This window comes from Coffea eugenioides, chromosome 11, assembly GCF_003713205.1.
Source record: "Coffea eugenioides isolate CCC68of chromosome 11, Ceug_1.0, whole genome shotgun sequence".
Taxonomy (NCBI): Eukaryota; Viridiplantae; Streptophyta; class Magnoliopsida; order Gentianales; family Rubiaceae; genus Coffea; species Coffea eugenioides.
The window spans coordinates 44,851,083-44,864,091 of NC_040045.1; the positions used below are offsets into that span (position 1 = coordinate 44,851,083).

Consider the following 13,009-nt stretch of genomic DNA (forward strand, 5'->3'; position numbering starts at 1 on the left):
GATAGCATGAAATTTTTTGAAATGTTTTTTCGCTTAAAAATTACCAAAAAAAATGAAATTTCCAAATCTTTCTTATTCGAATTCGATAAAACTCGTTTTGATCCGAATCCATGTGAGTCGAGTTCAAATTCTATGAGCAATGCATTGAGCGCGAACTTGAGTTCCAATAACGCTATTCGCTCGATCTCGAGTATCCTTCTTGTAAGTCGTGTCAAACTCGAGCATGGCAATACTCGAACTCGACTTGATTACGTCCCTAATTCTGATATTAGTGAATTTTTCTGAGCCGCTGGGGCAGTCACCTCCGAAAGGGTCCAAGATTATTGGGCCCGAATGAGGTCACTATGATGTTAGTGAATTTTTCTGGGCCGTCGGGGCAGTCACTAGACTGAGGCCACTAGACGGCCGGAATTGACCCCAGAAATGAGAAAACAAGAAGAATCTGGGCAAATAGCCGGTCAAGCGCGGATTGTTCTTTTAGGTTTCTTATTTCTCACGGGTTAATTTTGGACTCACGTATCTTGTCGGCCCAGTAACTCACGCATCTCATGATACATGTGAATTGTCCATTTCTTTTCTTTCTTCTTTCGCATTTGTATTCGTACTTGAACTAAGACTTTCATCCCATATATGACTATGAAAGTTACAGGTGGTTATATTTTAGGTAACTACAAATCAGACTTAAACCTATCATTTCAAGAGTCTCATGAAATCTTTGACAAGAAGGGAAAAATAAAGAGCTAGGAGTTGGATAGTCTATTTTTGCAAGCGTTTGGTGGCCTACCTTCTGGACCAAAAGACATCTCCTAACTTAACAACTAAATCCCTGGACCGAAGCGTCAAGAAAATTTCAAATGACAGCTGGCAATCAGGTCCAAGATAACATACAGAACCAACTTCCATCCCATGGCCCACCGCCTGACCTTTTTAACAATTTCTGGGCCTAGCTACAACCAATGAATGCCATGGCCCATCAAGAGTATCTGACTTTTCTCCCTTCCTTCCCAAGTAGAAAAGGGAACACGGAAAAGAGGAGGTGAGCATAGCATTAGAAATCTTTCTTCAGGACTCACTGCACAAGGAGATAAAGGGTTTTTTTTTTCAATACTCGGTATTTGTCTATCCTAGAACTATTCCTATTTCTACTCTATCTTATTCTAGAGGGGACCCAACTGGACCTATAGAGGACAGACGGAAATTAAATCACCATCGGACCAAACGAGTGCATTACACACCCGTCTGGATTTGAAGAACCACACCTGTGACAATTAGTGGGAGGCAAAGTTTGAACCCTTGTCTCCCACCCCACCAAGCCTTAAAGGCTTGATGGTGGCTAACTCCCCTATTGGGAGTTGGTTAAGCCTCTGAGCTGTTCAGAAATGCATTTTTTTAATACCTTCAATCAATGGCATATGAATGTTATAAAGAATGTTGTCCCCCCCCCCCCCCCCTTCCCCAATCCCCACCAAAAAAAAAAGAAAAAAAAAAAAGAAGAGAAGAGAAATGTTGCACAATATTATTAATTTCAAACGAAGAATACAACATCTAGGCCTAAGCTTGCCACTTCTTCCAAGGTTGCATTTGCCACCTTAATTCTACTCTGAACTATGAAAATAAATAAATATGCAAAGACTGCTATTAGGCAGTGGTGCATTCTGGTGGTAGGACTTTGTATCTGGATTTATCTTGGCAATAGGAGTAAAACATATGCTTTCCTCTTGCCCATTCCAATCCTGTCGTTTGTAGCTGTGACAATTTAGCAAACTCTTGTCCATCCACAGGATCCAGGCTTGATACGCTCCTCTTTGAGCATGCAGCTGAGTTCTCACGAATGCAGCCTTCCATCTCGATTCCTCGCAGCGATGTCACGAACGGAGCATAGCTGTAATTCACAGGATATTTTCCTCCATGAGTAGCCCATTTTGATCCATCCCAGATTGTTACATAAGCTGACATTGGTTTTGATGGATAGGCTGATGATATTGCCCCATTATGAATTACTTCTCTCACGGGAACGTTGTCCACAAGAAATCTGCAGCATCGATTCATCAACCATTTTAGGTTATTATTACTTGTCTTACTGTCCTGTTCCGCACAAATGTATTTGATGAAAAAAAAAGAAGCAAAAGCAGAGAAGTTAAGGGGTCATCTTACACTATGTGATGATTATTCCAGAGGATGCTGTACTCATGGAAAGCTTGTGTTGGATCAAACCAGAGGTAAAATTTCTCTTCCCTTCCTGTGCCGACACTTCCATTGCCGTATAAATTTGTCTGCAGAACCCATTGTCTTCTCTTTTCATGGCCAAGCAATTCGAAATCAATTTCGTCATGGTTGTGAGGGAAAAGGTCTTGATTAGACAGCTGAACATGGAAAATATGTTTGTATCAGACAACAGAACGGCGACACTATCCACATTTACTTATTCTCGTTCAGGAAGTCGAGCTGTCTAGTTTGCCGGCTAAAAACCATTCACAATTAAGATATGAACGTGAAAAGGCAAATTTAGCCGTTGAGCGCTTCTTGTTTGACAGCAAATTGAAGTGTTGAACGTCAAATTTTTCCCTATTCAAGAAAAGGAGAAAACCAGCAGGGAGTAGGGGATTCTTACATAGAAGGCTGTTACAATCCCAGAGGTAAAGCCAGCAGGGAGTTTCATTGCAGCACTGAAGAAGCCATAGTAGTATCTGTTTTTTGATACTAAACCAGACCCTGTATTTGGAAGAAGCGAGAAATGAGAAACGCGAAGACAAAAATCATGATAAAATGTTTTTATAGGGACCATTGTTACTAAAAACCGATAAATTCCAATCTCCATGTCCCGTTACCTGAGGATTTGTCCAAAATAAGATCAGCACTGGTCCCGTTGTTCGTAAGATGGACATTTGAACCCCCATAAAACACATTATAACCTTGACTAACTGAAATCCGACGAAATTGGTCCGTAACCCGCTCAACATTTGGAGGTGTATAGACTGGACCTCGCGATGAGACCAGTATCAGCATCCAAAGTTTCAGCAATCCAAAGAAGGCAAATTTCTTGTGCAGACCAGCCATTCTTTGATTCTCGCTGTGGACTAAGAGTTTCGCAAAATTCATCTATTTATTACGCGGGAAGACGCGAAACAACCTTAATCTCTGCTTAGTTGTTGCAAGCTGGCTGTATCTACCAAGAATCCCATTTTGTCTGTGATGTTTGGACCATGATGACACTGATTTGGAATTCATGTGGGGTGAATATGACGTGCTTGGAAAGTCTTCTATGGTCCATCAGCAATCGAGTGGAGGCCAGGTTACAAAGCAGCAACAATAAATGTCCATGGCTGTACAGAGCTGTGAGGCGGCAGTCTAATTGATGCTTTCGTAAATAAATGTCCATGATGTTCTATTATTATACATCAGCACAGGGTTTTCTTTGCCTAAATTCCGTTAATAGTTTGCTCAAAGGAACAATATGATATTACCTACCAAGAACTGCGTAAAAAAGTCGGAAAATGATTGTTGCATCATCATCTAAAACTGCATTTGTCACTTCTCAAACAGCTGTTGATTGGTAAGATCATTAGCTCAAACATATTGCAATTGGTCCAATTTGATCTCAATTGATGGTGAGTATGATGCCTAACCTGACCTTATTCGTTGGTCTTTTTGCATAATAGCGTGTTTGGGTCATGATTTTTCCCTAGAAAGAGTTGGTTTCGACTGCTCAAGACTCGATGCCAATTTGAGAAAACAGAAAATATTGGAAGTAACATGGTGAAGCTATGATGTTATCAAATCATAACTAGATAGAAAGTTTTGGCCAGTTTTTGGCTAAAACAAGAAAGGAACAATACTGTATTTCACAAGGGCTGAATTAATCCATTAGTACATGATTGACACAGAGCAGCTAAATGATAAAACTAACCGACGTGAAACCACGGTTAGAACAGCCAAAAGGTCATGATCAAAAGCCCCGGAAGAGTAGCTAGCTAGTCGGCTGCCTAAATTATTGAATCTATACTATAGTATGGAAGAAAGGAACAATAATGAATCCATAAGCATAATTAGGAGTTAGGATCTTAAAAAGCTCTAGTATTGCTTCCCGTTTCTTTTTACACCCCCAACATGTACATGGGAGTTGGCACCGCTTTCTTCATTTATTCTTGGACGCGTTTCTCAAAGTTTTGCGAGATCATCCTCCCAGATTCTTACAGGTTACAACCATACTGGGGAATATGACAATTTGAAAAGGAATTTTTTGGAGGAAGAAGCCTGCTAATTATTGGACCATATACAGAGGAAAACTTCTAGAGCTCCATTATGGTACTTTCAATTTACCAAGGCAAAGCAACTACAGACGGGATTCTCTGTCCATTATTTCTGTCCATTGCAAAATTATATAGTTCTACTTATTAATACTGCTAATGCGTCACATAACATTGACCCTTTTTAACATTGACCCTTTTTCTTCTCTTAGAGGCTTAGAACAAGGCAATGCACTTTGTTCACATGTATTGATGACTTCTTAGTGCATTGAATTGGCAATTTATTAATACTGATACTAAGAAAATAACTAGGATTTACTCCTTTTGAGTAACTATGAGGAAACAGTACTAATAGTATGGCGTATCTTTGATGATTTATTCACCACAAATGCTAAAATATGACAAAACTTCGAATCTGCTCATCGTGAGATTGTGGATTAGTAGTAAATAGAGAGATTAATGTGGTGGTGATGTCGTAAACTCTAGTTGTGCTTTGCTTTTCAGGTTGAGCTGTGTTTAAACATGAAAGTTATTTTTGACTGTCTTAAGAATGATATCTTTATTGTTTTTATTTTTTTGTGTGTTAATGGATTTTATTCGTCATAGCACTCAAGTCTTTGTATCTTTTTTATTATTTTTTTTCACTTATGGATATTTCAATCTTTCTGCCAAATTAATTCTCTAAGACTGTATAGAGCTTTATCCCAAGAATACACCTACAGAGCGAGGCAGCAAAGGTGAGCCTTTTGGATTCCATTTTTTATAGCACGAATCCAATTCCACTTCCAACCCATCGCTGTATAGTGGTTTGTTTGGATAGGGAGTTATTTAAAATAATTACTATAGCACTTTTTGTGATGTGATCTACGTGAGATAAAAAGGTGATTGGAAATTGTGTGTATGATGCAAACAAAACAAAATCTGAAATTTTTATTTGAAAATATTGCAATCCAAAGGATTTGATCTTTGTCAAAGTTTATGCAACAGCATCCATTCCCAGCTAATGAAAGTAGCTCAAATTCATGTATAGATTTGTGACACTACTATTTTGTCAAATAAATTTTGATTTGCATCATAAACATATTTTTTAATCGATTTTTTTAAAAATATTTTTAGTCATTTTTTTATTTCACATATATCACGTCACAAAAAGTGCTATCATACTTATTCCAAGTAATACTCTATCCAAACACTCTGTTACCAAGATTCAGCCAAACTGTATAATGCCACTCAATTGAGGTACCCCTAGGTGAAACTTTACAACTAAAAAATTGTTGACATTAGTGATGAATAATGCGAGAGCAGACCTGCTGAAGGTATCCGATGCCAAATTCAGACCCCACTGTCAAAAAATTTGCCAAATTCAGACCCCGCTGTCAAAAAATTTAATGTAATACGTACAATTGCGACCTCTATCTCAAAGAGTAATAATATTACAAGTCATCTTAGAATGTCCACATCTTTTTTTATTAGCCTATTTTCCAATTCAAAAAGTTACGCTTTATACCAGTGGCCGTGGATCGGAATTTTTACCAATTTATTTTCCCAAGGAATCTACTATAGTTCTCTATCCATCATACATAAAGAAACTACTCTAAAGTTTTATCTACATAAGAAATTAAGCAAACCTGCATCTTATGCGAAATTAAGAAAACTCATAATTACATTGCATTCAATTGAGGTGCTCTCCAAAAACAGCTGTGGTGTGATTCTTGTCACAAGCTCCGGGCTGTATGTATGTAGTCTATGATGATATTTTTCCTTCAACACCATTATACAATTCCAACTATCCAATTATAACGCAATGGTAACCGAATTATGCAATTATGGACTTCATTCCTAGCTAATGACGTCATGGGGAACAATATTCAAAGTTATTTTAGTATGCCATTTTCTTTTGCATTTGTGATAAAACTTATCTAATAGTTTCTTATCACAACAATAGAAATTCAAGTTCTTTTATTTATTTATTTTTTGAAATTATCAAATGAAAACATTCATTAAAATACAGGGCTTGTTTGGAACCTTGGTTTTTTACCCAAGTTTGTATAAAATTAGTTTTTTAACAACTTTTGCTACAGGAATTTTAAAAAACTTATCAAAATTTTTAACCAACACACTTTAAAAATATACAAAAAAACTTTCCCTTCAACTTTTCTTCTTTTTCCTCCCTCACCCAACCCACCACGTCCTCCGTCGCCGGCCACCACCTCCACCACCACTGCCGGCGCCGGTCACTATTCCGACAGCCAGTTCTGACCTTCCTTTTTTTTTTCTCTCCCTCACCTCCTCTATTGGTGCTCTTTTTTTTTTTTTTTTCTTCTCTCCCCCCCTCCCCTCTTCGCCTCTACCTTCCCCGCCCCCCTCCCTCTCCCCCTTTCACCGATCTAATCGCTCGACCAGATCGCAAAAGGGGAGAGGGAGGGGGCTGCGATCTAGTCGCGCGACCAGATTGCAGCTAGGGGAGGGGGAGGGTGGCGGGGGAAGGAAGGGAGAGGGAGAAGAGGGATGGCGGGGAAGGGAAAGGGAGGGGTGGCGGGGGAGGGAGAGGGGAAGAGAAAAAAGCAAAAAAAAAAAAAAGAGGGGTGGCGGGGGAAGGAAGGGAAGGGGAGAGGGAGAAAAGGGATGGCGGCGGAGGGAGAGAGGAAGAGAAAAAAAGCAAAAAAAATAAAAAATAAAAAAAAATCACATGTTAGTTGCTGCCATGGATTCCAAACACCTAAAAAACTCACCTTCCAAACAGATCCACAGATTCCACGTTCATACACTCCCATCCCTAGTTAATAATGATGCCTCGATATGCATGATGAGATGTCGGCTACACGTCCCTTCGTGTATCCTTCTCCCCCACGAGCTCCATTTTATCTCGTTATTTTCTTGCCCACAAAAAAGAGTTTTTTTTCCCATTACATGGCATCGTCTCATTGGCAGAAGAACATCCTGTGAAGCCTCCTCGTCCCATCTCCATGTCAAACCCATCACTCTAAGCCACGTTGTCGGTTGTATTTCCGCATTAGATATTCGTCAACCGATAAGAGTCAAACACGTGTCCAAGTGTAACCCCAAAGAATGACCACCCAATGTATATAAGAGTATCAGCCATACACCAAATCCATCCCCCAACCCAAAAAGTCATAAACTTCCCAAAGTCAAACACAGAAGCTCTTCTCCTTGCTTTCCTTCCTTTGTAGTTTGTACAGGTCGGAATTTTTATCAGATTTTCTTTCCCAAAAACAAAATAGTAGTAGAAAATTTGCTACCGTCCTGATCTTAAGCTGTGCACTTCAATGACATATAATTCTGATGTATTCACTCGCCGGATATTGAATTTTCCGGCAATCCGGCCTTGTGAATTTGTATCTTTCTCTAGCCTTCTTACTTCCTTGATCAATTTGGGCTGTACCATTTGTGAATACAAGTCGAAGACTTTTTTCGTTAATAGAAAAAATGCGAGAAATGCAATACGTTTTGTCGAAAATCTCCTCATTTTTCTTGAAGAAATCACATTAGGGATTTCGACATGCGTCACTAATTCTGCTACTCTGAGCTTGTCTGAGCTCCACTTCATCTTGCAGAAAGTTCAGTACCTGTTGGAAGACTGTACAAGAGATGACGCTAGGCTGTGGATGCTGACGCAGTCGGAGATTACTGCAGATGAATTCCGGGTTCTGATCAGAGCTATGGGAGTGGCCTTGGATGTTCTGCCTTTGGAGGAAATGGAACTTGGTGACGAAGTTAATGGCTTAGTTGAGTTTGTAAAAGATCAGGCTTTGGCACTGAAGTTTGAAACAGAAGTTGATGATCAGAGATTCCTGAGGAAGGTGTTTTGGATATTGGATCATTTTGGTGGTGGAATTGATCCAAAACCAAGTGATGTAAGAAAGGTTCTGGAGTATCTTGGGATTGGAAGTTGGAGTGAATGCAACAGAGAGGTAAAGTTCTTGGAGGATGAGATTGGATTAGAATCGCAGTCTGAAAAGAAGAGTAACATTAGACTTCTCAACAGCCTAATGGGGTTCATGATCTACTGCCGGTCGATACTGTTCGAATTTGTGGATAAGGTGACAAGTAAGCGAACTGATAATCTTGGTAGTTGCGATACCGTCAGATGCTTGAATGCTGATGATTTTCGATGTCCAATTACGCTGGAACTCATGTCTGATCCAGTAACAATAGCTACAGGTCACACGTATGAGCGATCTTCAATTCTGAAATGGTTCAGAGCTGGAAACCGCACCTGTCCCAAGACAGGCCAGAGGCTTCTCTGCACAGATTTTGTGCCCAATTCAGCTCTGAAGCAGCTTATCAAGGGATTTTGCTCAGAAAAAGGCATCCACTTTGCTGATTCAGTTGGGCGTAGCCGTGATGTTACAAAGGCAGTTGTTGCGGGTAGCAAAGTATCTGAGCAGGCCGTGCGATTGCTCGCTAATTTTCTCGTTGGCAGCCTTGTGAGTTGCAATAATCAAGAGCAGAACAGAGCTGCTTATGAGATTCGTTTGCTCACCAAAACAAGCATTTTTAATCGGTCTTGTTTGGTTGAAGCTGGTACAATCCCGCCTCTGTTGAATCTTCTGTTTTCATGCGATCCATCGCTGCAAGAGAATGCCATGGCATCTCTGTTAAATCTTTCAAAGTTTTCCAAAAGCAGGAAAATAATTGTTGAGAATGGAGGTTTGATTTTGATACTTGATGTTTTGAAGTGCGGACTGAAAGTGGAAGCTCGACAGCATGCAGCTGGTGCATTCTTTTACCTTGCTTCAGCTGAAGAATACCGGCAACTAATTGGGGAGATTCCAGATGCAATTCCTTCTCTGGTGGAGCTCGTCAGGGATGGGACAGATCGTGGCAAGAAGAATGCACTTGTCACGATATTCGGCCTCCTTCTATGTCCTGAGAACCACAGGAGAGTGTTTGCTGCTGGATTAGTCCCATTGCTGGTTGATCTGATCAGTTCTTGTGAAAGAGAAGATCTTGTAACAGATTCTCTAGCAGTTTTAGCAACTCTTGCTGATAATCCTGATGGAACTACTTCCATCCTGTCTTCTGGAGCTTTACCAATGATTGTGGAGGTTCTTGGTTCTTCCTCTTCAATGGCTGCAAGAGAATATTGCGTCTCCTTGCTCCTCTCCTTTTGCACCCATGGTGGAGCAGATGCGGTTATTGTTTTAGTGAAGAACCCATCTCTTATGGGAGCGTTATATTCCCAACTCACTGAAGGCACAACTCGTGCCAGCAAGAAGGCCAGTTCACTCATCAAAATCCTACACAATTTCAACGAAAAGAGTACATTTGGCTTCTCAAATCCAGTTCTTCCACAGGAAAGGTTCATTCACGTTTGGTAATCTACGCAACATATTCAATGTTGCATTCTTTTCAAGCCTCTTATCTTGTAAACAGCACTTGGTACATAGTTCCTTGTGTTATTGTTGGTCAGATTGAATAGTGACGTTAGCTCGGTTTTTTCAAGAGCTTGTCACAGAAAGCTTCGGTTTTTTAAGTGAAGCTGGATATTATACACAATTTGTACAAAGAATACTTTCCCTTTCTAATAACATTTACAAATGTATTTGCAGTATTTTGTATCTCAATATTTTGCCTGTCCTGAAATTGATTGTCATTTGTCAAGTAAAACAAATCCTCTTGTTTGTGGTAGCTGTGTTTTCCTTTCTAGCTAACTCCTAGGTCCTTCTTGCTTATTCATCATATTCATCGGAATCTTGAAGTATACAATTTCGAGTCAAGCTGAATCTCATCAAAGCTTGTCCATGCTCATATTTCCATCGATATTAGTGGACCTGCACATATTTTTATGAGAAGTCATGCCTGAGAAAGTCTGTATAGATACTGGGTTTCAATCATTTCCAGACATTAGTTGTAAAATGTTGGTCTAACTGAATTGGCTCTCATTGAGATGTCAAGGGCTTCCTCCAGTCTTCCAACCACTTGTTGCATTCTTGGCCTCTGCTGCTTGAGCCCTGTGCATGACAAAGCTAGCTTAAATACGAGCTCAAAAGCTTCAAATGAGTAATCCCCATAAAGTTTGGAATCAGCAAACTCCGTCATATTCCCACCTCTTGTGACGCTTTTGGCCTGGCAATTGACAGACATATTAGAAATATAAACATAAAGCCAACGAAATTATGCAGACATTTAAGTATGAAAAATGACTGCATTTTATCTCGTACCACTTTGTTCAGATGCACAGGCTTCTGCAGGTCCATGTTAATAACTCTTTGTCCTGATAGAAGTTGTAGCAGTACTATCCCAAAACTGTAGACATCGCCTGAGGAATTAACATGGCGATTTTTTCGGTACTCAGGATCTACATAACCAAATGTTCCCCTTACTTCCGAGCTTACAAACGATTGGCCCATGCTCATAACCTTAGATAACCCAAAGTCTGACAGTTTTGCTTGAAAGTTAGCACAGATGAGAATATTTGTTGGCTGCAAGCGATTACAGTGGATAAGTGAAAACGGTTTTGGAATATAGAGGACAATACCTAGCGAATGTAGAGTTAAAAGTTACCTTAATATCACGGTGAACAATACAACCTCCTGGATATGTGTGGAGAAAGCCAAGGCCCCTACCACAATCTATTGCAATATTTAACCTTTGGATCCAAGATAAAGTTTTTTCTTTTCCTGTTTACCACAATACGCAGAGGAGAAGAATAGATTCAGTGAAGGCCTTTACTTCCCATAAAAAATACTGCAAGTTGAAATTCACATACCGAATAGCCATTGTGAAAGATTTCCATTGTGACATAGCTCATACACTAGGAAACACTCATCATCTCCATCACAGTGACCTATCAAGGCAACCAGGTTTGGATGTTTGATGTGGGAGAGGCTTTTAACCTCCCTAACAAATGTATCCATGTGCCCATCGTTGATTATATGCTTGACAGCGATGCGCTGACCATCTGATAGAATGCCTGTATACACCTTTCCTGGTAAAATTGCAAACTCATTATCAACTGCTATTAACTTGCAGCTATACAGAAGAATCCACTATGCCTTCTATCTGACATTGTATGCCTTAAAGGAATCAAGAAACAGCTATGTTTGCAATGTGGATCAAGTCTTTTAGTTTTTCCATTTATGCATCACTTAGAAGTAGCATTTTACTCACCAGCTATGCCTTGGCCAATTAAGTTTAAGTCACTGAGATTATTGGTGGCAGAATAAACCTCTTTTATTGAAATAGTTACGCAGCTGGACTCTCCATCGAGTGAATTATCCGAAACTGTCAAATGGAGACAAGGAATTATTCACAGCTCTAATCTATACAAAGTAATGTCACCAAAGTTGTTCAAAGGGAGTACCTTCATTTCCTTGGGGAGATCCTTTCGTATTTTTCCTCAACAAAACAAAACATGCAATAGTGACAATGGCTGCAATCCCCACTACCCCACCAATTAGAATCCAAAAATCTGCAACCAGCAGAAGTTTAGAAACAACGCATGATTTCTGTAAATGCATCAATGATTGAAGTTGATCCCAAATTTAGAATTACCTGTTTTCAACTTTCTTTTCTTTCGACCGTGACTTGCTTGATCATTTAAATCATATGCTGGCAACGTTGTATCTTGTCAGTGATAAAAATGTATGCAAAATTATATAAGCAACAAGACTGGGTAAAGAAGATTAAACAGTCTGCGATTACTGGTGAATTTGGCAACTTTAATACCTATATTCGGGCTCCCATCTTCAAGACAGTTAGATATTGCCTGGAACCATTGATCATCATTAATTCTTTGGCTAATCAGAGAAATCAGGACCGCAAATCTGCAATTGTCAGGTTGAGAATCCCTCATCTCATTGCTGCTGTTGGATGATGTATTCATCCCTCTCCAACTCATTGAACACTGGTTGCAATACTGATCTGAACCCACCAGCTTGCAGCTCTCGCGCAAGCTGTTTAATCTGTTTCCAAGCTTTGTATCAACATCAGTTACAGAATAATCAGAGCAGCCCCCAAGTCCATTTGTTAGCTTCTGAATGCCACAGTCAAAAGCATCTGGATCACTATTCTTCATTGATGACAAGCAGTCATTTTGCTCAGTGGAGTTGAGAAAGATTTGTCCACTTTGATTTGCCCGCTGTGCCAATCCATACAAGTATCCCTTAAACGGGATTTCACAGCAATTGTTGGTTAAAAATCCATCCCAGCTTCCGTTTCTACAATTTGAATTCCTCCCAGGTGAGGAATTTTGTATGCCTATAATACAATTACCAGCTGGACCCCGAGCAATTGAAGAGACTATTGTACAAGAAAGTACTAGGAGATAAACAAGTAATGCATGTTGACTGAGAGATTTCATTTTGTTCAAGGCTTTAGAGCAGATAGTATTCAACAAATGTTCAGTTGAAGATTCTTGAAATTTGAAGCGTTGCATGTGTTAAACCAACAAACTAATATGAAGATGATGAATTGGGACCGGTGGTTTCATTAATACATAAAAGTTGAAAAAAAAGAGCAACGAGGAGACTAGGTAAAGAAAACTAATTGATTTTATAATGTCCAAGCGTAGAAAGAGCAATAAAAAAGGACTTGCAAAATATGCAGAAGGCAAATGGCTTGAATATATATGTGCACTAGTTCTACCTTGTTTTATGAGGAATTTGTCATTTTAGAGTATTTTAAAGCATTTGTTATGCATAGTCCAGGAAGTAAAACACATTGATTGAGTCCAACTATAAATATAGCATTTTACATGCTCTAATTTTCGAATGCAGCACAACACCTGGGACAAATTG

At 39.5% G+C, this 13,009-nt stretch overlaps 3 protein-coding genes across 3 annotated transcripts; 1 reads left to right on the forward strand and 2 right to left on the reverse strand.

Moving 5' to 3' along the window:
• Window positions 1-1,494: 1,494 nt before the first annotated feature.
• On the reverse strand, window positions 1,495-3,169 carry LOC113753653 (probable xyloglucan endotransglucosylase/hydrolase protein 33). The gene is made up of 4 exons (XM_027297864.1): window positions 2,829-3,169; window positions 2,612-2,712; window positions 2,155-2,363; window positions 1,495-2,032 (listed from the first exon to the last, which is right to left on the reverse strand). Exons 1-4 carry the CDS (start codon window positions 3,097-3,099, stop codon window positions 1,639-1,641), a joined length of 975 nt encoding a protein of 324 aa, XP_027153665.1. The 5' UTR covers window positions 3,100-3,169; the 3' UTR covers window positions 1,495-1,638.
• A 4,210-nt stretch (window positions 3,170-7,379) lies between these two features.
• Window positions 7,380-9,837, forward strand: LOC113753657 (U-box domain-containing protein 19-like). The gene has a single exon (XM_027297870.1). The coding sequence runs from the start codon at window positions 7,535-7,537 to the stop codon at window positions 9,587-9,589; it is 2,055 nt and encodes a 684-aa protein (XP_027153671.1). The 5' UTR covers window positions 7,380-7,534; the 3' UTR covers window positions 9,590-9,837.
• Window positions 9,838-10,115: 278 nt separating this feature from the next.
• LOC113752693 (probable serine/threonine-protein kinase PBL28) lies at window positions 10,116-12,288 on the reverse strand. Its single transcript, XM_027296773.1, has 8 exons — window positions 11,940-12,288; window positions 11,766-11,837; window positions 11,575-11,682; window positions 11,382-11,495; window positions 10,981-11,199; window positions 10,776-10,891; window positions 10,433-10,693; window positions 10,116-10,337 (listed from the first exon to the last, which is right to left on the reverse strand). Exons 1-8 carry the CDS (start codon window positions 12,286-12,288, stop codon window positions 10,116-10,118), a joined length of 1,461 nt encoding a protein of 486 aa, XP_027152574.1.
• Window positions 12,289-13,009: the final 721 nt, after the last annotated feature.

Coding starts and splice junctions, on each gene's coding strand:
- LOC113753657 (XM_027297870.1), top strand. CDS start 7,535: ATGACATATAATTCTGATGTATTCACTCGCCGGATATTGAATTTTCCG.
- LOC113753653 (XM_027297864.1), bottom strand. CDS start 3,099: ATGAATTTTGCGAAACTCTTAGTCCACAGCGAGAATCAAAGAATGGCT. Junction 2,713..2,828: donor TATTTTGGACAAATCCTCAG/GTAACGGGACAT, acceptor TTCCAAATACAG/GGTCTGGTTTAGTATCAAAA. Junction 2,364..2,611: donor GGATTGTAACAGCCTTCTAT/GTAAGAATCCCC, acceptor TTCCATGTTCAG/CTGTCTAATCAAGACCTTTT.
- LOC113752693 (XM_027296773.1), bottom strand. CDS start 12,288: ATGAAGAATAGTGATCCAGATGCTTTTGACTGTGGCATTCAGAAGCTA. Junction 11,838..11,939: donor AGATGGGAGCCCGAATATAG/GTATTAAAGTTG, acceptor ATCACTGACAAG/ATACAACGTTGCCAGCATAT. Junction 10,892..10,980: donor TCTTTCACAATGGCTATTCG/GTATGTGAATTT, acceptor TGTGGTAAACAG/GAAAAGAAAAAACTTTATCT.